This window comes from Myotis nattereri, assembly GCF_964212035.1.
Source record: "Myotis nattereri genome assembly, chromosome: 5".
Taxonomy (NCBI): domain Eukaryota; kingdom Metazoa; phylum Chordata; class Mammalia; order Chiroptera; family Vespertilionidae; genus Myotis; species Myotis nattereri.
In genome coordinates, this window is record NC_138080.1 from 105,345,086 (window position 1) to 105,369,866 (window position 24,781).

The 24,781-nt window shown below is 58.9% G+C and overlaps 1 protein-coding gene across 3 annotated transcripts; it reads left to right on the forward strand.

Annotated features, from left to right (window-relative positions):
- Nucleotides 1-1,281: 1,281 nt before the first annotated feature.
- NEURL1B (neuralized E3 ubiquitin protein ligase 1B) lies at nt 1,282-24,690 on the forward strand (the record flags this gene model as incomplete). Of its 3 annotated transcripts, XM_081091893.1 has the most annotated exons (5): nt 1,282-1,312; nt 18,343-18,888; nt 21,581-22,294; nt 23,957-24,082; nt 24,436-24,690. In XM_081091893.1, the coding sequence occupies 5 exons, from the start codon at nt 1,282-1,284 to the stop codon at nt 24,678-24,680; spliced, it is 1,662 nt and encodes a 553-aa protein (XP_080948019.1). In that variant the 3' UTR covers nt 24,681-24,690. The 3 variants fall into 3 exon arrangements, with proteins under 3 accessions (XP_080948019.1, XP_080948021.1, XP_080948020.1); XM_081091895.1 differs by lacking the exon at nt 21,581-22,294; XM_081091894.1 differs by lacking the exon at nt 18,343-18,888.
- Between the last annotated feature and the right edge of the window lie 91 nt (nt 24,691-24,781).

Consider the following 24,781-nt stretch of genomic DNA (forward strand, 5'->3'; position numbering starts at 1 on the left):
ATTCCTATTGTCCATCAGATGGAGCTGACACGCCCCCAGGTTCTCCCCGAGTCCCGAAGTCACCCCATAGCTCTTGTTTTGTTTCTTCTTTCTGGCTATGATCATTACATTGTGATGTTAATGGTTGTTTCTGTCTTCACCACTCAGCATGCTTTGTTTGGATCTGCAGTGCCCAGCACAGAGCCTGGGACATAAGATGTGCTCAATTTTTAAAAAAAATTGATTTCAGAGAGGAACGACAGAGAGAGAGATAGAAACATCAATGACAAGAGAGAATCACTGATAGGCTGCCTCCTACTGGAGATTGAGCCCACAACCCAGGCATGTGCCCTTGACCAGAATCAAACCTGGGACCCTTCAGTCCACAGGCCAAAGCTCTATCCACTGAGCCAAACCGGCCAGCGCTTAATAAATATTTTAATGAGAGCCGGGCAGGTGAGGCTCCTATGAACCAGGAGGTCATGGTTGCAGGCTCGATCCATGGTGTGCAGGAGGCAGCCTATCAGTGATTCTCTCTCATCATTGATGTTTCTCTCTCCTCCCTTCCTCTCAAATCAATAAAAATATAGTTTTAAAAACATATTTGAATGAGTGAGTGGATTCATGAATGTGGGGTCCCTCCTCCCAACCTTTGGACTCTGCCGAAGTCTCTTCTAATTGTAGGTACGTGATCCCACTGCCCAGTCACCGGGCTGGACTGTCCCCCTCAAGCCCTTTCGGCATTGTCCGCGGTGACCTTCTGCCTGTGTGTGCGTCCTTTCCCCGCCCGAACCCCGCATATGTACTCCTTGGGGGCTAAGACGTGGTCCCCTGTGGCCCGCGCCTGAAAGGGTCTGGCACACAGAAGGGATTCTCAAACTATTGGACTGAATGAGTGCAAGGTCAGCAGGCTGACAAGCCCGCACCCAGAGGGCACCCAGCTGCCTGGCACGTCCTCCTGCCCCGGGCGCGCGGGAACGGCGAGGGCGGGAGTCCCGGCGGTTCAGCTCCCGCCACCCGGTGCAAACTTTCAAAAGATGCGGCGGCCGCGGCCCCTCCCTCCCTGCGCGGTTGGAGGCGGCAGGCGGCGAGGGCGGAGCTGGCGGGTCCGGGCCGGTGGCTCCGCCTTCTCCTCCCGCCGCCGCCTCCCTCCCGGCGGTCGCCCCAGCTGCCGCCGGCAGGCTCGCCCGTGCAGCCGCGATGCCCCGCGGCCCGCCCTCGGCCCGGGTCCCCGGCCCGCCGCGCAATTAGCGTTCGTGCGCCCTGAGCGCGCCGCTGCCAACGCCGCGCCCCGAAGCAGCGATGGGCAACACGGCGCACAGGACCCTGCCAGGTACGCCGGGAGCCCTGCCCGGGAGGCGGGCGCTGGGGTGCTCCGCTCCCTGGGGGACCAGCTGGGGGACTTCCGGGAGCCACCCCCGCCTTGGAATCCTCGGCGTCCAGCGGGCTGGAGTCTAGTGCTTCCTGGACCCCATATCCGTGTGCGCCTGGCGGGTGGCTTTGCGCTCCGGGAAGGCGGGTACCGCGTCCTGGTTACCTTGGGGACCCCCATCCTTTTTCTCCCGGCTTTGGCCAGATGAGCGAAGGGGCCGCTGGGGCGATGCTGTGCGCCCCCTCGCCTTTGTTCCAGCCTGGGGGCGCTGATGAGGGAGCTTGGGGCGCCCAGGGGGTGGGGGGTGGGGGGTGGGGACTGGAGCCGGGCTCCCCAGGGCTTCCGACGGCCAGACCCAACCGTTGTGTGGAGACAGCAGCTACTGGGAGGGGGTGCTCTCAGGGGTACCCCAGCTTACAGCTGCCCAACGCCTCCGCGGCACAAGCTGCCTGGGTTTGGCCAGGTTCCCACGCGCACCCCCGGCTGCGCCCCCCTCTGGTGTCCGTTCAACTAGGGACTCTAGCCCCTCGGAGTCGCCACTGCAGAGCGCATTCCCCTGTAGTTAAAACCAGCACAGAACCGCGGGGGGCAGAGAAAGGGGATTCCGAGGGCGGAAGTGGGGGCAGCGGAGGTCTCACTGCTAGATACCGGGTCACCGTGGAACAGATCCGCGCGCGGAGGCTCCGTGCCCGGCACTTTGCATGTCCTCGCCTTTGCACAGAGGGTATGCAAAGAAGCTTCCCTGGAAGGGTGTGGGTTTCAGTTTCACAAGTGAAATTGAGGCTCAGCGGAGGGGAAGTGACTCGCCCGAGGTCACACCACTAGCAGGGGGAGAGTCTGGGTGGGGACCCCAGTCTGTCGGCCAGCCCTTCTCCCATCCCCCATGTCTTTAGAATGAGCATTTTGGTTGACGGCTGGGCATTTGTAGCATCCTTTATGCAGAAGGTGAGAGGGGTGTGTGTGTGTGTGTGTGTGTGTGTGTGTGTGTGTGTGTGTGTTGAAAGTACAAAAGCACACACACACACACAAAGTACAAAAGCACAGCTCGGTGGGGAGGCAATCAGCTGTGGGTCAATGTAGTGTGAGGCTTAGGAGGAGAGGGACCCATCGCCCATCTCTGCTCTCACACTCCCAGAGAGCCCTCCCTTCTAGGTGTTACCAAGCAATCATTGTTCCTTCCCCTGGAGGGGATTGCAGTGGCCGGAGCTGAGCCGGGGATTCCCAAGGCCAGCTGATGGAGGAGGAGCCAACTCCTACTTTTCTACACCTTTGGGCAGCTTTAGGGCCACTGCACTCAAACCTCCAAATCCTCAGAGAGGCGAGGTCACCCGTGCGTCAGTGGCAGATGTAGGACTTGAACCCAGGTCCGCTGACTGACAGGGCTGTTGCCCCCTGGGGGGAATCCACCCACCCAATCAGAGGTGTCAGGGGTGATGGCAAATGAGATGCCAGGAAGACACCGCGTGGAGGCACGGGCCCCTTTTCAGGATTTCTTAACTAAGAAACGTTCGTGCTGTTCTAGTAAAAAAGCCATTCTGCCACCTGTGGGTCAGGTTGGGGTGAGGGAAGGCACAGAGGCTGCGAGGTGAGCTAAATATAGCTGGAGGTTTCTGTGGTCTCAGTCCACTGGGCCTGGCTCTGGCCTGAGCCACGCTGGGCTGGGCTGGGCTGGGCTGGGCTGGGAGCCGGGGGTTAGGCGGCTCACCCGCTGCAGTAGCTAAGTGCGGACAATTCAGACTCTCCCCTGGGGCTGAAGCTCGCACTGAGTTTGAGGCAGGGGACAGAACTGGAACTCCTGAGCCACAACGACCTGCCTGCGGTTTGTTCCTCACACCCACTGTGCCGTTTCAGTGTGTGATGCTCCCCACCCCTGGACTATCCTTTCTCGCCTAGTCCAACTTTCAAAACCCAGCCTAGCCCTCGCTGGTTTGGCTCAGTGGATAGAGCATCGGCCTGTGGACTGAAGGGTCCTGGGCTCGATTCCGGTCAAGGACACATGCCCAGGTTGCAGGCTCAGTCCCCAGTGGAGGGCGTGCAAGAGGCAGCCAATCAATGATTCTCTCTCCTCATTGATGTTTCTATCTCTCTCTCCCTCTCCTTTCCTCTCTGAAATCAATAAAAGATAAAAAATAAAAAATAAATCCAGCTTAGTTGCCACCTCCTCCAGGGAGCCTTTCCTGACCACCCACGCCCGATCCCATCCTTTGGTCTGCTGCCTAGATCCCTTCTTAGGTCTCTGCTGGTACATCTGACCGCGTCGCGTGGTGGTCGCCCACCTCCATGACTCGCCGTGGGGGGTGTGAGGTCAGAGACCAGGTCTGGATCATCTTGTATCTCTGGTTGCCCAGCTCAGAGCCTGGTGCCTGGCAGGGGCTCAGAAACCGGCAGCGGAGCTGTGTCGCCTGCATCTGAGGCTGAAAGAACACTTGCTCAGTCCTGCCCTGCAGAAATCCTTGCTTCATTCTCAGGAAAAGGACATGCGTGGGGTTTCTTCCTCGGGTCTTGAAATAGAGAGCTGGCATTTGCCGAGCACCTGGATTCCGTGCCAGGCTTCCTGCATATGTGGCTGCATTTACATGCCAGGCACGCGTCTCCTTAAGGCTCCTGCACTTGCTGAACCCTCTGCCTGGAACCTTCTTCCACCAGCGCCCCCCCCCGCGCCCCCCCCCCTTGCTTCCATCAGGGGCCCTGTCCCCAGCACTCCCCCCTCCCTCCACCCTCTTCGCATTTCTCCTTAACCTGGGTCACCACGTGCCGGCTGTGTGTGTAGTCGGCTGTTTATTGTCTAAAGAGGGAGGGTTTTGTCTATTTGTTCACTGCCCTATGGTCAGCACCTGGACCAGTGGCTAGTATACAGTGGATGCCCAGGAAACCTTTGTTGAATGAATGAATGCATTTACTTCGTGCGACGGCCCTGCAAGGCAGGGGTTATCGTCTCCACCTTACAGGTAAGGAAGCCACAGCTCACACGGCTCATCCAGTTGACAGACGAGGATTGAAATCCAGGTTTATTTAGCTTCAAAGTCCTGCATTCTTCCTCCCACATGTGGTGCCTCCCCATCCATGGCTTAGATAACACTTATGGGCACCCGGCTTGCCGTTGTGTACAATGAGGAAACGAAACAGCAAAGGAAGGAATGTGCTTTATGATCGATTGTGGGGCCGTCCCTGGCAGAGAGCATCGGCAATTCCGATGAGCAGGAGTGGGCCCGGCCCAGCGTGGGAACTCAGTTTGCTAAACTCCTGCTGTGTGCACGACCCATTCCTTTCTGGTTGCAATCCTGCACGGTCAGGGGCCTGGCTCCATTTTACAGATGAAGAGACTGAGGCACAGAGAGGTTAAGGCACTTGCCCCAGCTCACACAGTTAGGCAGTGGCAAAGCTGAGCTTAGAAGACCCAGGTCTGTCTTATTGCTAATAACCACGTGGGCCTTTTCTCCGGACTCCATCAGCCTTCTTCTGGATTTTGTAAGGGGGGAAAGTGTAAACACGTGGGGGGGGGGCAGGCAGGGAGGGGGGGCAGGATTCCTGGGGGGAGGAGAGGGGAGGGTCGAGGAGGAGGAGCTCTTCCCTGTCTTCTCACATTTCACCCCTCCCTCAGCGCGAGGCTCTGGAGAAGAGGCTGAACTTAAACTGTCCGTTGGGCTGGTTAATCATTCAGTCTGTCCATTGAGCAAGTCAACCACCTTTTTGGTGTTAGTTCAGTTGCCGGCATCCTGGAGCTTTGGCGGGAGAGAAGTGTTGACCTTGCCAAGCTCTGGTTGCCTATTTTAAATCCTCCGAACCCCTCTGAGGGGCTCTAGCTATCCCCATTTTACAGGGAGGCAAATGAAGGCTCGGAGAGGCACCGGACAAAGGCTCTCTCCCTGGAGTAAGAGGGGAGCCAGTCTTCCTCATCCAGCCGGGCAGTCTGCAAACGCTGGCCAGAGCGGGCCGGCCCTGCTCCTCCCGGGGCCCTCGGATGCCATCCCTGGCCCGCAGAGCTGCTGGAAAAGGAGAGCGTGGGTGCTGGGCCCTCGTGGGTCAGCTCTGCTCCCTGGCAGTGGGCGGTGATGCTCTGAGGGCCTGGCAGCCACTCCTTTCCCTGGATCTGGACTTTCTTGGAAAGACAGAGGCCTTTGTCACTCTCTCCACAGCCATCGCAATGGCTGTATGGGTGACCCAACGGTGACGTTCTCCGCTCCCCGCGCCTCTCTCCCGCCGTCACCCAGTCACGCGTAGTTAGGCCAGGCCCGCCTGCCTTCTCCGGCCCATCCGCCTCCCTCCCACCCGGTGCAGCAAGAGGCCCGAGCTGAGCCTCTGAGTGACAGTGGTCCCGCCGGCAGCCCTGAAACCCACAGGCTGTGGACGCATAGCCGGGGCCTGATGCGGCAAGGCCCCTTGGTGACGGCCCATTGAGGATGCTGGGGCTGGGTGGGGCTGGAGGGTGGCGTGGCTGGCCCAGCAGTGCAAGTGAGGAAGAGGGAGTGGTTCTGTCCGGTGTGCAGGACAAGTGGAGGAGGTGCCCAGGGAGAAGCTGGAACCAGAAGGAACTAGGCCCACCTCCGTTTCTACCTTCGTCCTGCTCCCACCTCTGCTCCCTTCACTCTCTCCCCTGGCAGGAGAGGAGGGAGCTCTGGGGCGGTGAAAGTCGGGAAGGCTGCCTGGAGGAGGTGACGTCTGAAGGAAAGTTCTAGATGTCGGCCTCCACCCTCAAGCGTCATCTCCTTCGGTCTGCCTTTAGGTCTTCCTGTGGCTTTGTCACCCTAAGGTCACCCTGATCCCCACCCCAGGCTGGGGTGACCCTGCCTTTCCTGTGTGCACCTTCATTCATTTTCCTGACACCTATGGGCACCTGTCACGTGCCAGGCACTGGAGGTTCAGCAGTGAATGGGATGGTCAGCCGCTGGCGGAAGAGGAATAGAATGTTCTAGGACAGTGGTTCTCAACCTTCTGGCCCTTTAAATACAGTTCCTCATGTGGTGGTGATCCCCAACCATACAATTATTTTCGTTGCTACTTCATAACTGTCATGTTGCTACTGTTATGCATCATAATGTAAATATCTGATCTGCAGGATGGTCTTAGGCGACCCCGGGGCAGCTTTGATCAGGCTACTGGAGGGCACAGGGCACAGGTGCCTAAGAGAGGGAGGGGCTCGTGTCCACTGCCCCAAACAAGGCCTGGCCACCAGACCAAGTGAGCCATCTACCGTGAGTCACGCGCAACCAGCTTAAAAACAATCTGAAATGATGTTGAATAGAATGAAGATAAAATACTGAGTGCATTTATGCAGTAAGAGTGCTTCTGCTTCATAAACTTTTGTTTCAGGTGTGCGTGTACATGCGTGTGTGTGTGTGCGAGCACGTGTGTGTGTGTGTCACAGTGTGAAATGCATTTCTCTCCACGGGTCGCCGTGTCTAAGGGTCATGATAAGCCCACTCATTGGTCAGCCGCAGCCGGACGTCTGGTGTCCTGGTCTGGAACATGGATCAGGCTGCCTGGGTTCATATCTCAGCCCAGCCGTTTGTCAGTGGAGGGACTTTGGCCAAGGTACTTCCCTCTCTGCCTCAGTTTCCTCGCTGTGAAATGGGGAGGGTGGGTGGCTCCCGTGGTTGGTGGGGGTGAGAGTGAACTGGAGTGGAGCAGGCAGTCTTTAGCACATGCCCAGGGCGTTTGCTGTCCCCATGGTAAGGAGGGGCCTTGGACCTGCCCTGGGGTGCCCGGCGGGGCTGGCTGACGGGAGCCCTCATCTCCTGCCTTGAAAACCCAGGTGACCATGAACCGCAAACCCAGGGCTGGCCTGGGAGGCACCCTCTCATGTGCGCTGACGGCAGTCCCATGGGTCCTGGAGCTCTTTCCAGAACACCTGATCTCTGATGAGGAGAATCTTCCTGGCAGGTCCAATTTTCCAGTTTTTATTTGTCCACCAGCCTTCAGGCTGGGCTGTGCTGGGCCTGGGGTCACAGCCTGGGTTTGGGGACTCAAGGTCTAGTGGGAGAGAACTCGAGGACAGGCAGTTACAGCAGCAGCTGGGGAGGGTGAGCCCAGATTGGGTGAGAGTTTAGAGGACGCAGGAAGGCTTCCTGGAGGAGGTGCTGTCCAGCTGAGCCCAGAGAGCAGAGGAGTTAGCCAAGAGGAGGGACCAAGAAAGGCTGTGCAAGGGAGAGGGGTTAGATGTGCAAAGGCCTGAGGGGACGGAGAGCAGGCCACAGGTGGGGAGCTGTGGCATTCGCGGGGTCCCAGTGCAAGTGGTGGTAGCATGTGGAGTCAGAGGCCAGGCCAGCGCAGTCGGGAGGCTTAGGTTTCCAGCTGCCTCCCTCCCTGGCTGGGGGATGAGACGTGTTCTCCAGCAGGGACGGAGCATTTGCGTGGGGCGGCTACAAGGACCGCTCAGGACACACTGTGCCATCTTCCCCGCGGACAAGAGGCAGCTCTGCCCTCCTTCGGACCCAGGGGCTTTCTGTGCTTGGTGGTGCTCTGTGCTGGCTGGAAACAAGCCCCGGGGCCAGGCGTGTGCTAGCGTTGAAAGCAGAGAGGGAACGGGGACAGGCCTGGCTGCTCACCTGGGCCGTGGGGCAGAGTTGTCAGGGCTTCCGCCTGCTTGCCCCACGCCAAACCTTTACCTGCTCCGTCCCATTTACAGCAGCAGGGCCAGCCCTCCACGGGAGTCTCCCATTTCACAGATGAGGAAACTGAGCTCACGGGTCAGGCGGCCAGGAGGTGGCAGAGCAGAATCTGACCGCAGGCCTGCCCGGCTCCAAAGCCCCTTCGCCTCCGTCACCAGGGGGCACTGCCCCTCGCCCTCCTCCTGAGCCCTGCGCCCCTCCAGTCCTTCCCACAGGCCCTCACCTTGGCCGTCCCGGGAAGGTGAATGACAGCTGTCCACAGAGCCAGGATGAAGCTGTCCCCGGAACTGGTCTGTCGCCTCAGGCCTCACCCTTAATCTGCAGCTCAGAAGGGGGGTGGCCTCTGGGAAGCCTGCCCTGGAGGAAGGGTGAACCCCTTCTTCCTGCCCAACTGGGGCTCGGGCTTCTGACGCGTCGCCCGGTAAAAACTGCCCTGCGGTCAGCCACCCACACTCGCCACTGCCAGGTGTCCCGGTGCATCGCCCACCCAGAGCTCCAGGCGGCACCCACCAATCCGTGAGCAAGGGCGCCCACCGGGGAGACCCCTGTCACCCTGCACGCCCGCACGCAGGCTGTTCTGCAAGGAGGAGCGTGCTGTCCCCATCAGGAGGGCTGGTAGGAGCACAGGCTGAGCCCCCCGCCCCATCATCGGGTCTCGGCCCTGCCTCTTCATTAGCCAGATAGCCTGACCCCTCCAAGCTTCGATCCCCTTTTCTGCAGAAAGGGGCGGTGATGTGACCTCCCGGGCATGCACAGCGTCCGACAGGCAGTAATGTCCACACGGGCCACCTGTTAGGACTGGATTCCCTGGGCCAACGAGCCCCGGGTCCTCTGAGCCCTGCGCTCCCCAGGGAGACACACACAGAAGAACAGTAACAGCCGCTAAGCGGTATCACACAGCCAGTCTGTGCCAGGCACTGTTCCAGGCAGGTGCCTGCATGGAACCCCAGGACGAGCCCTGAGAGACGGCTACTGTTATTAGTCCCGTGTAACGGTTGAGAGAGCAGCGAGAGGCACAGAGAGGGACAGTCACTTCCCAGGGGCGCACAGCTCGGGGAGTCAGGCTAGAAGGAGGGGGTGTTGGTGTGGGATGGGTAACTGCCAGGTTGGGGTGGGGGCTCGAGCTGGAAGCCCCCTAGTAGTGAGCAGGGGTCTGTAAGCGTTTAGAAACCCTGGCAGGCTTGTTGTAGTCGCTCACCTGCTTTCTTACTTGTTTCTCTCACACCTGCCTCTCGGCATGGCAGGGGGCAGGCTCCAGTGGCTTGTGGTTCCCGGTGGGGACCCCAGCTGATATCCCCCAATGTCTGATGTGTAGACCTCCAACTGCCTTTCAGAGCAGATCGGGGGACAGCCGATGTCCTGAAGTCTCTCTGGACAGCAAAGCGAGGGCCATGTCACCCCACAGGGAGCCACGGATCCACAGCAGCACGGCCTGCGGACCTGCGGCCTGAGAGCTGTCTGCAGACCGTGAGGCCAGCAAGCAGGCAGGATGGGGACCAAATGCAGACGTGACCCGTGTGTGGGCCTCACACGGAGGCACATTTCAGCTTAAAGGAAGAGCTTTCTAACTGTGGAAGCTGCCTGGGAGTGAAGAGGGGCGGGGAGGAAGCGCCCGCTGCTGGAGGGGCATCGGTATTTAGCTGGGGCTGGACATGGACATTGCAGAGGCAACTCGAGCACCAGATGGGTCTGGCATGATGGTCCGTTAAGGCGCCTTTGACCCTGAGGTCTGATGGGGAGTGCTGTCCGGTGCTCGCCTGCTGAACGCCTGCAGGGCCCTTCACCATCTCTCACTTCTACAATCCTCCCGCCAGTTCCGCATGTTGGGAGATTTTAGCCCCATTTTATAGATCAAGAAATGGAGGCACAGAAAGATGAAGTCACGTGCCCTGCCCAGGTCTGTTCCCTCCCCCGTTTCCCATCCTCGGCATTTTTGCAGACGCGGCGACAGGTATTTCTGAGTGGGGTTAGGACAGCCACCCTTGGACGTCACTCCCGGCTCACCCTCACCCCTTCTCTCTTCATCCTTCTAACCAGACTCAGGCAGCTCAGCCTCACCTCTGGGCGACCGGGGAAAGTTCTTTAATGAGTAAGCCATTGGGGGGAAGTGGTGGGGTGGGGGTGGCTGGCACTCGGAACTGGCAGAACGCCCATCGCTATTAACAAGCGTGTTTTGTTTACATCCTCAACACTACACATTGTTTATAACATAATTATATCCCTCGGGCACATGTTTTCTTCCCTTCCCCCCAAGGATGATGGATTTATGAGATGGGTGGGCACACGCATACCCTGAGTCTCCAACGCCTGGTCGACTGGGTAACTTTCCACTAACCAGAGGAGAGCTTCCGTGCCTTCACGGGTTCGGGAGATTCAAGGGCAGGAGGTGGGACGGCGGCCTTTCCCTGCCTCTGAAGGTGGCACAGACCTTCATCCCTGCACGCAGGTCACCAGGGGTTCTTTCCCCAGGACCAGTGAGCGCTCGGAATCGCCACACCCCACCTCCCATTCGGCGGCTGGGGGCTCTGCAGGGTCACACGATTACAGATGTGCTCTGTGGCTGGAACGCCAAGAGACGTGGTTAGAAAAAGAGCACTGGTTTTGGAGGCAGTCTCAACTTCAAACCTCAGTCTAGCGAAGCTGTGTGACCCTGGGCAAGTCACTCCCCCTCTCTGAGCCTCCATCTCCTCGTCCTGAGGATGGGCGTAATGATAGCCCCTCCCTCACGGGGCTGTGGTGAGGAATAGATAGGAGACTCTGTGAGAAGCCGGAGCCCAACACAGTCCGGAAGTGGCCACTGAAGGCAAGACAGCGGTGCTCCTGGAATTGATGGGGGGAAGGAACCGATCAGACAGTGTCTTCTTGCTGTGTCTGTGGCACCTCTCCAGGGCCTGGGATGGATGTCCAAAGTGCCCTCTGGTTGCCTAGGGAAGCAGTTCTGCGTCCAGGCGCACCTCGGTTTATTGCGCTCTGCTTTCTTGCGGCGATCTGGACCTGACCCCGCAGGAGGTCCGAGGGGTGCCTGTGATGGTCAGCAGCTCCCACGGGCATTGGATTCAGATCTGAGTTGAATCCTGACCCAGCTGTTGACCTGCACGTGATCTTGGACCAGACTCTCCCCGTCTGGGCGTAATGTCCTCGTCTGTGCAATGGGTCCACAGGGCCATAGAGAAATGCCAGTGAGCCACTACTCTCAGATCATCCGCGCTTAGGATGTGTGGATGGAGATTCTTCTCGGGGCTTCAGCATTTGCATTTCCAACACATATCCTTGACTTCTTGGGGAAGGGGCCCGCGCAGACTTCCTGCACGCCTCATCAGTCCACACCCACATGCTCCCAGGAGCCCTCAGGCATCTGGAGGAAGGCCAGCGCGATGGAGGAGGGGAGAGCAAAGAGAAAGCTGGGTCTTCAGAGAAGGAAGCGGGTGGAAGAGGCACCCTTCAGAGTCACTCCTCCGTGGGCCTCAGAGCCACACGTGGCAGGGAAGGAACGGACATTCGTTGAGGACTGACTGTGTGCCAGGCCCTGTGCTCCCAGTCTTCCCTGCAGGGACGACTTCTACACTCTGCCCAGAGCACCCGCAGGCCCTTCTTCCTAGCCCTGGGAGCCAGGCTGGTCTGGGTTCAAATGCCAACTCCACCGCTTCTTGGCTGTGTGGCCCTGGGCAGCTCTCCCAACCTCTCTGAGCCTCCCTGCCTCACCAGCAGTGGGTCTTCAGGAGGGTCCCAGGCGGCCTGTGGATGGAGGGCCGGTTTCAGTCTCCGCATTGCCCCCTGGGAGGTCTGCCTCTCAGACCCTGCCCCACCACGATTCCTGTTTCAGACCTCAGGGATGTCGGCCCCCCACCCCGGGGCTCCATTCCCCGGCCCCTCCTAATCGGTCACCGCTCTCCTTTTTTAGATGCCTCGCTTATTGTTCATCCCAAGCTCCACCAACCCAAGGCCTTTGAGCAGCTCAGAACAAGCTGACTGATGATCTCCATGCCCACCCCTGCCCCTCCCTGAGACCAAGGCAGGGCCCGGCTCACCCCCTTCACCAGAAGGTGGCTTAGGCTACTTGTACATAGCCTTGCTTTTTTCTTTGTGGGTCGGGGGGTGAGTGAGGGACCTTGGGGGGCAGGGAGGCATGAAAGAGGAAGGATGCAGCCTTAGCGATCCGACTGAACTAGATTGACACAGGCACTGGCTCCGCGGGCTGGGGGCCTCTGGCAGGACATCCGCCTCTCGGGGGCCTTGGGCTCCTCATCTGGAAGCGTCCTGGCAGGAGTGGCGACAGTGAATGGCTGCGGGCGAGCCCCTGGCACACACTGCCAGGGCCACAGAGGTGGGCTCCCGCCCCTGGGGCCGGCAGACGCTGCCCAGCGGTGGGGCCTGCAGAAGATTTCCTGGGCTCCCGGAGTGAGAGCAGGGGTGTGCAGGGAGCTTTCTCTGCACCAGCTGCCTCTGACCCTGGAAAGCAGGGGTGTGGCTCTATTGTTCCAGAGTCTGCACAGGGCCTGCAGGTGCTCCCCGGGGGCCGAGGTCAGTGAGCAGCCAGGCTTCTGGGCACCACCCAGGCCGGGGAGTGGCTGCCCTCAAGGCAAAGAGAAGGAGAAAGCTGGCAGACTCCGCAGGCAGCTGCCCCGGGCTGCCCAGAGGAGAAGCCGGTGCTGAGGGCAGGGTGGGGCCAGCCCTTTAAACCTGGAGCGCGTGTCTCCCACTGTGCTGGGTCGTTTTGATAGGGGAGAAGGAAGAAACAGTTTCTATGGGAAGATGTGGGGTTTAAATCTCATTCTTCAGACAGGTGGGTTCTCGGGGTTCCTCTCCTGCTCCAAACACGTCAGTGGCCCTCAGAGCCTTCTTGAGGCCCCTCGCCTCTTTTGCCTTGCCTCTAAGATCTTTTGTGATGCGACCCCTGACTCCCTGTCCACGCTCCCCTTTCCCTTCTGCCCTGAAGTCCTTGCCGTTCCCCAGCCGCCCTCAGCTTGTCCTCACCTCCAGGCCTTTGTGGTGTGCCCTCTGCCCGAACACGCTTCCCCATCTTTTGTCATCGTCCAGTCACTTCTCTCCGCAGAGTAGCTTCTCTGCGAAGTGTCCCCTGGGCCCCTGTCCTTCGTGCTGGCCACCCCGTGCGGCCTGTGTCTGTGCTGTCCCTGGCGGTGGGGGATGGGGACTGCGTGTGGCTCGGCGGGACCCGTGTCCCTGCAGCTAGCACAGGCCCTAGTACGGAGTGGATGTTTCCTAAATGTCAGCTGAAGGAGGAAGTGATGTACTCGGGAAAGAATGAGGGCATGTTCCCAGCCCCCTCCCCCGCATCCCTGGTGCCCCCCACCGCCACCCCTATCCTGGGAGCTGGCGCCTCTGAGGTTGGAGTTTCCTGGGCCGGGTTATCAGGAGGGGCCCAGCAGGGGGTCCGACAGGCTTGGGAATCCCGGTGCCACTGAGCACTCTTTGAGGGGGTGTGGGATGACCTCACGCCCTGGGAACTCGTGCATCCAGCCCACTTGAGCGGAAAGGCTGCCGGCCTGGCCTGGAAGGAGCCGGCTTCTCCCAGCAGCAGCGCCGGGTGACCTCTGGCCTCCCGCCCGGCCTCCCCGCAGCCGCCAGGAGTGTCACTGGCTGCACTGAGGTGACCGCACTGAGGGTTTTGTTTGCAAAAGGGAGGGGAGGGGAGCGGGCGGCAGTTCCCAGCGCGGGCTGGCCGCTTTCCACTCGGGGTGCTGGCTGACCAGGCCTCTGAGGCAGAGAACAAAGTGCCATTAAGCTGGCGGCGGCCCCTGGGCACATGCCCCTGCCCCACTTGGCAGGGTGAGGAGCGCGGGTTATTCTGGTTCTAGCCCACGTTCAAGCCCGCCAATGGGAGAGGCGCGCTCGGCCCGACGGGGACCCACATCCTTGCCCTGCTTCGGGCGGTGGGGAGCCCTGCCCAGGACCAGCCTTGCCTTTTCTCTCCAATGCACATGCCACCACACACGCACACGCACACATATGCACGCACACGCACACACACACATATGCACACACAGGCGCACGCACGCACCATGTGGCTTCCTACCGCCCGCGCTGTTGGTTGGCATTGCAGACTTGGGCACATGTCGCTTGGATCACAGCCTTCTCTCCTGCGCTCCACAGGCTGAGGCGGGATGTCAGGCCGGTCCCGGAGGCCCCATGTTAAATGGTGCGTGGATTGTGGGTACGTTTCAGGGAAAGAGGCCTGCACAGCTTTCAAGGCCTGTGACGGGGCCCCCACGGGGCCGCCTGGGAGGAGGGCGCGCCTGCCCAGTGTTGCTGCTCTCAGAGCATTAGTTTCTTCATCTGGAAAATGAAGGGGGTAACCCACCCTGAAGGGTTGTCCTGAAGACCGCACCCAGCACACGAGGCCCGCGCCTGGGTGATCAGGGCTCTGTCCACGGCTGGGTGCGGGGAGGGTGCAGAACAGACTGGGCTCCCTGGCAGCTCTCGCCCCGTGGAGCAGAATCTGCTGAAAATTTCAGTCGAATGCCATCTGCTCGAATGCCAATGCGCTGGAAGCTGTCATCTCGGCGGCCAGAGGAGCAGGAGCTGTGGCTTCCTGCCTGCCCCGCTCTGGCGGTAAACGCCATTTCCCGGCTCTTTTTGGAGCAAAGGAAGGCCCGGCTGGGCTGGGCTGGGGTGAGGAGTGGGATCCGTTCAGGAGGTGGCCCAGTGCACATTTGGGACGCTGCTGGGATGGCTTAAAAATAGGCCTGTGTCCTTGGACATCAAGGGAAAGCAACCCCAGCGTTTGCAAGAGGCCTTTCCTGGCCAAGGTTGCTGGCCCTCCCTGGGAGAAACCGTTCAGGACGTATTCCCCAGGCCCACAGTAGGCATTCTGACCCGGGGGGAAAAAAAACCTTTAATAAGGTGGTTTTAAAAAGAGACCGAGTGTTTAGTGAACACCTACTATGTGCCACATACTGAGTATCTGACGAGGTGGCCTCCTTTTTTCTCAGCAATCTTGCAGCGTGCCGATGACTCTTACCTGTTTTCTAGGTCTGGTTGGGGGGACCCAGAGACATTAAGCATGTACCTCAAGATGACACAGCTAAGATATGACAAAACCGGAATTAAACCGGGTCTGTCTGTCTCCAAGCCTGTGTTAGAACTGCCTCTCAAGCTGAGAGTTAGAAAATAAAAACATTTAGTGAGCATCTACTATGTGCCAGGACTCCCGCCGGGCTCTCTCTGTGCTCTCTCGGGGACGTGAAAATGCAATGCGGGGTAGGCCGTGCAAGTGGGGAGACCGAGGCAGTTTTTGTCCTTCCCGAGCTTTCCGTAGTGTGGCTGCAGCGTCTCCTGCAGTGATTTAAAGGCTGACGTCCGGGTTTTCCGCGGACATCTCCCAACTCGGATGCCACTCTCCCTGGGCCGAGCTAAAAGCAGGTGTGGGTGTACAATTTGGAGGTTGCCTGCTCTTTTATGTTAAGCATTTTCAACTTGTGTAAATAACACATCTTCTTAGAAACGTGTTCCCTCTGTTTCCTTTAACGCACATCAGGGCTCTGGCCGCAGAGAGGGGAAAAAAGAGTGTTTATCCCTCACTCCCTGAAGGAAGTTGGATCATATCATCAAGATTAAACAAATATGTAAACTTCGCTGGTGACTGGCTGCAGTGCACCCGAACATACAGTTGGCTTTGCAGGCCTCTTCCCCTTATAGTAACAAAGCAGAGTTTCCCCCAGCCCAGCATCCACTTCCATCAGGAGGCCGCTCTGAAGGAACATCTGCTTAGAATCCCCAAGTCCTTTGGTATGGAAACTCTCCGATTAAGAGATAAGGTTGGAAAAGCAACAGTGATGCCAGGGGAGCTCAAACTAATCAAATAAGGGTGGCTTGTGGTCTCTGGGGCTCCGAAGGGCTTTGATCTGTGGTCGTATTTAATGTTTCCTGGAGAGTTTGCCGGCTCCGGGACCTTGGAGAGAATGGGCCTGTGGGACGCGGGAGGAGGCGGCGTCCAGGAGCTGGTGGCTCGGGCGGACGGGGCCGTAGCATGCGTGCGCGGGCGCGGAGACCTTGGGCTGCCTCTCCTGGTGGTTTTCACCGGTGGCATTTCCCCGCCCGCTGATTTCTGTCCGAATGAACTAGCTCTCCCGTGGGCCCTTGCTTACCCTTGTGGTTCAGAGCTGGCCGCAGCCTGGCTCTGTGTCCCGGTCCTCGCGGCCGGGGGCCCCTCCCTGGCGGGCAATGCTGGCTGCCTGGCTGGAAGCCCTTCCTGGCTCCCTGTCCCCCATGCTGTGCAATCTGAGCCTCTCGGGCTGGCATTTAGGGCCTTCGTGTCTGGTCCCTGCGATGTCGATGGCAACCTCACCCCTCGCCCCTATGAAGCAGGGGCTGCCCAACCTCAGACACTCTCTGCCACACCAACCGTAGTACTTACACTCCCCACAAAGTCTGGCTCCCCCCGCTCTGCCCCTAGTGTCCCCTCAGCCTGGAATATCCCCTCCCCTCCCTCAGGACCTGGCTCCGTGGGTATCACCTTCTGACCCGTCCTGGTTGAGTCTGGGGCCTCAGGGCCCCGTCGTCACCCAGGCCTAAGGGAGTCTGGAATGTCAGCAGCCCTGAGTGGCCCCTCATCTGCCTAGGTGGCTGCTGTGTTTCCAGTGCCTGGCATGGTGCCTGGCACATACTAGGTGCCCCGTAATGTTTGACAAATGGAGGAATGGCTCTTGTTCCTGAAGTTCCTTTTCTTATGTGGGACCTTGGCTTCATGCCTTGTGTTGTGTCTTCTATGGGTCAGTGGCTTCTGTTCGGCGAGAGGTCTTCCCCCCCATGGTTTCCTCCCTCGGTGCCTGGGGCCTTCCCCTTGGGCCCGCGGAGGGTCGGCCATGGCGGGCCTGCCTCCTCATCGCCTCTCCCTCTACATGTTCTCCTGCCCTCCCTCCCAGTAGCCTCAGTAGTAATTGAACCCCCTGATGTGCCCAGAGCACAGTGAACCCCGTGGCTGGGCGTGGTCCCTGCAGCGGCCTGCCATGCCCTGGGGTGCCATTCTTCTCCCACCAGTAGACCATCGTGTGTCAGGGAGTGCCTGCGATTAATGAGCACCTGCCAGGAACGCTGTGAGCAACAGCACAGACTCATGCAGTATCACCCACCCTGCCACCCCCAGGCTGCGGGGCCCCCAGGAACTGCCCCTGGGATGGAGGAGGAGGAGGTGGGAAGGATGACGCTTTCGCCTCAGCCCCCAGGCCACCTGGGTTCATGGCCAGCAACCAGATCCTTTCAAAGAGACCATCCTGGCCCAGCCGGTGTGGCTCAGTGGTTGAGCATCAGTCTATGAACCAGGAGGTCATGGTTGATTCTCGGTCAGGGCACATGCCCGGGTTGTGGGCTTGATCCCTAATAGGGAGCATGCAGGAGGCAACCCATCAATGATTCTCTTATCATTGATGTTTCTATCTCTCTCTCTCTCCCCCTCTCCTTTCCTTTCTGAAATCAATAAAAACATATTTTAAAAAATAAGACCATCCTAATATTCTCCAAGTCCTTTGGGGCAAAGTTCCCTAAGAAATGCATCCTGAAAGGTGCATGTCCTAGAAAAGTCACCTTGCTTATAAAGGATGTCTTCATTTTCTGTGGTAAAGGGAAGGGGCAGGCACAGAATTGTAGCCTCGGTCTCCTTGGAACCTCAGTATCAGGATATTATTAGTTGCCTATTAAGCACATACTTCGCGCCAGGCCCTATTCTAGAAACTGCAGCCACAGCTCTTTCAGCAGCTGTGCGAGTTAAGCAATGTCCCATTTCACAGGCGAGGAAACGGGCTAGAGAAGTGACCAGCTCTCCCACCCATCCCAGCCAGGAAGGGCCGGCGCCTGGCTCCAGACTGGACTCTATTGCCTTTCATCCTCTTGTCACAGGATCCCCGGACCTCAGTCTTTCTGTTGCTGTTTCTGCTTTGCTTTTGAACAAAAATTGCAGAGAAAAGCAGTCTTTGACACCCCCCCCCGCCCCCGCGCCCCCCTTCACACACTTCTCCCCAAGAATCCAAGGCCCCTGTGGCCTTTGGACAGACTGCAGCCGGAGTGGCCCCTGGAGGACCTGGGAGGATTTGATGGGGATGGAGAAGTGGGTTGACCCCAGCCTGGCTGCTGGCTGATGAGCTCATTGGTATTGGTCCATCTGGGGGTGAAACAGCTCTGAACAGTGCTTCTCCCCCAACACACACACACACACACACACACACACACACACACACACACGGTCTCATTTTGCTCATCTGTGAAGTGGGTATAGTGACTGCCGTGGGAGTGCTGGGCTGATTGGGGTGGCTGGAACCTTCTTAAGTTCACCAAGTACTGGTTTAATTAAGATGGGATTTTTATTAAAAGATGAATTGGGGCGGCACAGTTCTGAGGGGCCCTAACCCTCCTGCCTGTCTCTTCCCGCAGACTCGAGCCCTCCCGCACGCCTCCTGTCCACCCGGCCGTGCTGTGGGCCTGGCCCCGAGCGGCGCCCGGTCCTGGGAGAAGCCCCGCGTTTCCACGCGCAGGCCAAGGGCAAGAACGTGCGGCTGGACGGCCACTCGCGCCGGGCCACGCGGCGCAACAGCTTCTGCAACGGGGTCACGTTCACGCAGCGGCCCATCCGGCTGTACGAGCAGGTGCGGCTGCGCCTGGTGGCCGTGCGCCCGGGCTGGAGCGGCGCGCTGCGCTTCGGCTTCACGGTGCACGACCCGTCGCTCATGAGCCCGCAGGACATCCCCAAGTACGCCTGCCCGGACCTGGTCACGCGGCCCGGCTACTGGGCCAAGGCGCTGCCCGAGAACCTGGCGCTGCGCGACACGGTGCTGGCCTACTGGGTGGACCGCCACGGCCGCGTGTTCTACAGCGTCAACGACGGCGAGCCCGTGCTCTTCCACTGCGGCGTGGCCGTGGGCGGCCCGCTCTGGGCGCTCATCGACGTGTACGGCATCACCGACGAGGTCCAGCTCCTCGGTAGGTCCGGCCGCCGCCCCGCTGCGAGGGGCCGGGCGACGGTCTCCGTGCGCCCGCTGTGTGTTTACTTCCCGCGACGCAGAGGGCTCACTTCTGAATCATTGATCATGACAACTCATATCCCTGTTCTACATTTGGGAAAACAGGCATTGGGGGGGGGGGGGGGGTAAAGGACTTGAACTGAAGCAGGGTTGGTCCAGAGTCCACGGCCTGGCCCAGGTTTGCCTACTCCTTCATTCAGTTTGCTCATTCACTCACTGATTCTTTCATCCATTGTTGCTCACTCCTTTATTCATGCACTCACACATGTATTCATTCACTTACTCATCTGCTTATTCATACATCCATCCACTCACTCAGATTATACTTTAAGCCCTAATCCTCCAGTGTCTATGCAGTGAGCATTCAGCCCACTGGTAAGAGGCTCAAGGTCCACGGGGGAGGCAGGCAGGCAGACGGGTGGCGCTGGCTCTATCAGAGGAGGCAGCGGCCAGTGCTGAAATCCTGGTGGTGAGAACTCATGGGGAAAGTTTGCTGCCCTTATCTTGAGAGAAATGCTGAAGTTTTTTCAGATGAAATGGCATGTCTAGCATTTGCTTCAATAATGTAGGAGGGAGAGTTGGTGGAGGTGTCAGTGAAACAAGATTGGCCATGAACTGTTCAATCTGGATCATCAGCACTCATTATACTGTTTGTATAGGTTAGTTTTTCAAAAGGAGTTAAAAGGGGGGGGGGGGTGCACACCAGGAGGCCAACCAAAACAGGGCTGTGAGCCAGGGTCGGAACTGGGGTTGCCAGCTTGCCAAACCTGCCCTGTACAGAGCAGTAGGATTGCAGGGTAACATATCAGACTCTCCCCAGGGGCTCGGGCAGGCTTTTTGAAAAAGCATGTTCAAGATTATGACTTAATTTTATATTAGGAAAACTGAAGAGGAAGAAAAATTTTATTCCATGACATAAACTATAATTCTATATGGTAATATTTAACAAAATCTTAGCCAGAGGGACCTGGTTTTAAAGTTTGAGAAACACTTTTTCTTGCTTTAATTATGGTTAATATTTCTGTCCCTTAAAAAACCTTCAAAATATGCTAATGACTTTTTCTTTTCAATTTCTTTGTTATTAACAGTCTATGCTAGAGACCTCATTCATGCATCCATCCATCCAATAAACCACATAATGATGGGGGCTACTTGCTCAGTACTCTGCTCAGCCCTGGGGACACGGTGGTGAGCAGACTGGCACAGACCCTGCCCTCCAGGAACTCACATTCTAGCTGGGGAGACAGTCAACTATTCATCTACCAAAGTATAAAGACCTGTTGCCTGGATGATAAATACCTTTATTTTGCTTTTTTACTTAACTGTAATATGTCGTATCAAAACATATTTTCATATCACTAAAAATTATTCAAAAATATTTTCACGATTGTCTTTAAAAAAACTCCTCCTTAGTTTCTTGTTTTTAGAATGAGTCCATCTCTTTAAAAAAAATTTTTTTTATGATTTCAAGAGAGGAAGTGAGAGGGAGAGACAGAAACATCAGTGATGAGAATCACTGATGGGACGCCCCCTACTGGGGATCAAGTCCACAACCCACAACGTGCCTTGATGGGGAATTGGACTGTGACCCCCTGGTTCATAGGTCAGTGCTCAACCCCTGAGCCACACCGGCCGGGTGGAACGGCTCCATCTCTTATTGAAACCTTCTGCATTCGGTGTTCGGTGCCACCAGGCTCTATGCTCCTGCTGCCTTGGCCCAGCCGGCACGTGTTGGAGGCCTGGACTCTCGTCCTGGGTTCTCGTCCTGCTTTGCCGTTTAGTGACCCTGTGACCGTGGTCACACTCTTGAACCCCTCTGTGCCTCAACTTCCTTCTCCGCTAAATGGCGAGTAATAACAGATAATAACAGACCAGCCTCACAGGTGTGGGAGGACTGCAGGAGCCCCTCCTGAAAGGAGCTTAAAGCAGCACCTGTCACAGACGAAGGCCACACGTAAAGAGCAGAAAGGGCCCCTCTTTCCCTCGCAGCTTATGGTCTGGTTGGGGAGGCAGAAAATAAAGGGTTTCCAAATGCCCTTTCCAGCTTCACGAGTATGAAAACCTCAGAGGGAAGGGAGGAGGAAGGGAGAAAGGAGGAAGAGAAAGAAGAAGGGAGCGAGAAAACGGGGGCAGGAGGGAGAGAGGAGGGAAGAACGGAGGAGAAATAAAGGGCGAAGGGGTGGAGAGAAGGGAGGAGGGAAGGGAGGACGGCGCACAGAAGGCGGCGAGGGTCTTACCTGCCTGTCCCCAAGGTAAGATGTCACGGAAACGAAGGGTTATGCTTAACCCAATCCTGTGCATCTGTGATGATGATGTTTAAAATACGTTTTTATTGATTTCAGAGAGGAAGGGGGAGGGAGAAACATCAGTGATGAGAATCATTGACCGGCTGCCTCCTGCACGCCCCCTACTGGGGATGGAGCCCGAAACCGCGACCTCCTGGCTCATAGGTGGAAGCTCAACCCCTGAGCCGCTCCGGCCGGCGGGCCATCCGCGATTCCTAAACCAACCGACACATGAACCAGGAAAAGAAGGGGGGGTGGGGAGAGGCTGGGGCCCCCGGGGGCGCGGGGAGGGCTGCGGGGAGGAAGGAGGCGGGCTGATGGGCAGGGCCGGGCCGCGCCCTCACCATTCCCTCCCTCCGCCCGCAGAGAGCACCTTCGCGGACACGCTGCCGCCCGCGCGGCTCAGCCAGGCCCGCTTCAGCGCCTGCGCGCCGCCCGGCAGCCTCGACGCCGCCAACTTCAACAACAACGAGCTGGAGAACAACCAGGTGGTGGCCAAGCTGGGCCACCTGGGGCTGGGCCGCGCCCCCGGCCCGCCGCCCGCCGACGCCGCCGCCATCCCGTGCGGGCCCCGCGACCGCCCGCGGCCCGCGTCCTCGCCGGCGCTGCTCGAGGCCGACCTGCGCTTCCACGCGACGCGCGGGCCCGACGTGAGCCTGTCCGCCGACCGCAAGGTGGCCTGCGCGCCGCGGCCCGACGCCGGCCGCACGCTCGTCTTCTCCGAGCGCCCGCTGCGGCCCGGCGAGAGCCTCTTCGTGGAGGTGGGCCGCCCGGGGCTGCCGGCGCCCGGCGCGCTGGCCTTCGGCATCACCTCGTGCGACCCGGGCGGCCTCCGGCCCGCGGAGCTGCCCGCCGACCCCGACGCGCTGCTCGACCGCAAGGAGTACTGGGTGGTGGCGCGCGCCGGGCCGGTGCCGAGCGGCGGCGACGCGCTCAGCTTCACGCTGCGGCCCGGCGGCGACGTGCACCTGGGCGTCAACGGGCGCCCGCGCGGCCGCCTGCTGTGCGTGGACACCACGCAGGCGCTCTGGACCTTCTTCGTCGTGCGCGGCGGCGCCGCCGGCCAGCTGCGCCTGCTCGGTGAGTCCGCAACTGCGCGTGCGCGGGGCCCGCCGGGACCCAGAGGGCGTGGCGCGGGTGGGAGCTGGAGCTGGAGCTGGAGACACCACTAAAGACCCCCCCAAACGTGAGCGTGCATCGCACCACGCAACTCCACCTAGAGCAGCGGTTCTCAACCTGTGGGTCGCAACCCCTTTGGCGGCCAAACGACCCTTTCACAGGGGTCGCCTAAGACCATCCTGCATATCAGATATTTACATGATGATGCATAACAGTAGCAGCATTACAGTTATGAAGTAGCAATGAAAATAATTGTATGGTTGGGACACAACATGAGGAACTGTATTTAAAGGGCCAGAAGGTTGAGAACCACTGACCTAGAGTTTCCAGGCGGTAGCGCTGGGCCCGGAGAGGAAGTCTTTCCAGCAAGTGCCCCAGGGATGCCCAGGCTGCAGGTCCCTGGACCACATTTTGTCTGCACCGACCTAAGCACCCGCGCGGTCAGGGTGTGGCCGGCTTCATGCAGTCGGTCAATGCTCAGTGCACTCGTTATTTCCATTGCTATGGTTACATGATTGACATAGCCGATGCACAGTAAGTGTAGGAGAAACAGTATGTACAGTTACACTGAAAAGAGGAAGTGAGAGCACCACCGTCCAAGAAAATGGAATGCAGGCTTGAACCACCCTGTTTTGAGATGATTCTTGCCTTCATTTATGCCCCAGACACGGAGCACCCACCAACTGGGCCAGGCCCTGGGCTCCAGGATGGGGCGGGGCAGAGGACCGGGCGCAGACGTGGGAGTGCAGAGCTGCAGGGCGTGGTGGTTGCGGGGCAGAGGGGGTGTGGGGAAGGTTCACAGAGCACAGCTCCCTTCTCATGGTTCAGGAAGTCGAGTCCCAACGCTAACAGACACGATGACCATGTCCTCTGTCACCTGGTTCACTTCTATTCTCCTGCCAATGGTAGGAAACCCGTTTCATGATCCCATCTACAGAGAAGAAAACTGAAGCACAGAGAGAATCAGTGGCTGCCGCAGTCTGATGGCTGCTCAGCCATGAAGAGGTGGGGCAGTCAGAGCCTCAGCTTCCTTCTGTGTGGAAGGGCAGGGGTCCCCTGCATCCTGGGGTTGTGAGGGTGAAAGGATGAGATGCGCATGCTTTCAGCAGGTGCCTGTCGCCTCCCGCATGCTTAGGAAGTAGTGATCGTAACAACGGCGACTGTTGCTTGGTCAAGATGTTGAAAGGACGTCAGTAGGACTCCCTCTTTCCATCTCGGAGTGCACTTTCTCTGTGCTGGCTTCCCGTGGGCCGGGCCTGCAGTGCCAGGCTAGCCTGCCAGTGAGCCTTTCTTCCCCGTAGCTGGAGTGAGCTCTAGGGCAGGCCTCACTGGCCTTTGTGGGTTATGCGGCCTTCCCTAAACTGCCACTGAGGCCAAGGGGAGACGTTCTTACGGGCCTGGATCGTGTGCAATGAAACCCCAGTGCTGCTTCCCAGAAGTAAGCGGGAACGATGGCGGGGCAGGCACATAGCAGATGTCCACCTCGCACGGACAACTCCATCGGAACCCTGTGAGGCAGCTCTTGCCCTCCCATCAGACAGAGCGGGAGGCTAAGGTGCAAGGCAGCGGTGAGCCAGGGACTAGCAGGGCAGCGCCCTCCTGATGGAGTCTCTTTGGTCGCAGGCACCCTGCAGTCCAGCCCTGTGATCCCGTCTCCGTCGGGGTCCCTCAGCGGCTCCCAGGACGATAGCGATTCCGATATGGCCTTCAGTGTCAACCAGTCCTCCTCGGCCTCCGAGTCCTCCCTGGGTAAGGAAATGCAGACCTGGGGCGGGGGCAGGGGCAAGGACTGGCCTGGCTCCTTCCCAGGGCTAAGCAGGGTGGTCACCTCCCCCCGACCCCCGCATCCTCTCCTTCCTCGGCTGTGCATTCAGCTGGCGGGAAGAGAAGCATCTAGATGTGGCTCCCCAAAGGGGGATGGTGGTGCCTGATGCTTGGGGGCAGGAAAGGGGCAAAACCCAGACAAAAAGCCCAAGTCGGTATCTCCCAAAGCTGTTCTCCCATGGGTTCCCCCAGAGAGACTTTGCCTTCTTGGGGTTGCCCCAACGGAACCCACCTGAGAACCACATTACTTAGGTCTGGCCTGGCCTTCCTCTCTGCAGTGACAGCCCCCAGCTCCCCGCTGAGCCCCCCGGTGTCCCCCGTGTTTCCCCCACCGGAACCGGCAGGCAGCAAGAACGGCGAGTGCACGGTGTGCTTCGATGGCGAAGTGGACACGGTCATCTACACGTGTGGACACATGTGCCTGTGCACCAGCTGCGGCCTGCGGCTCAAGAGGCAGGCTCGGGCCTGCTGCCCCATCTGCCGGCGGCCCATCAAAGACGTCATTAAGATCTACAGGCCGTAGCCTGGCCCGCCGATGGGCCTTGGCCAGAACAAGGTCACCTTTCTGAAGCCCCTCTGGGCCGGGCAACCACCATGGCCACCAGGGAGCCCAAGGGCAGTGGC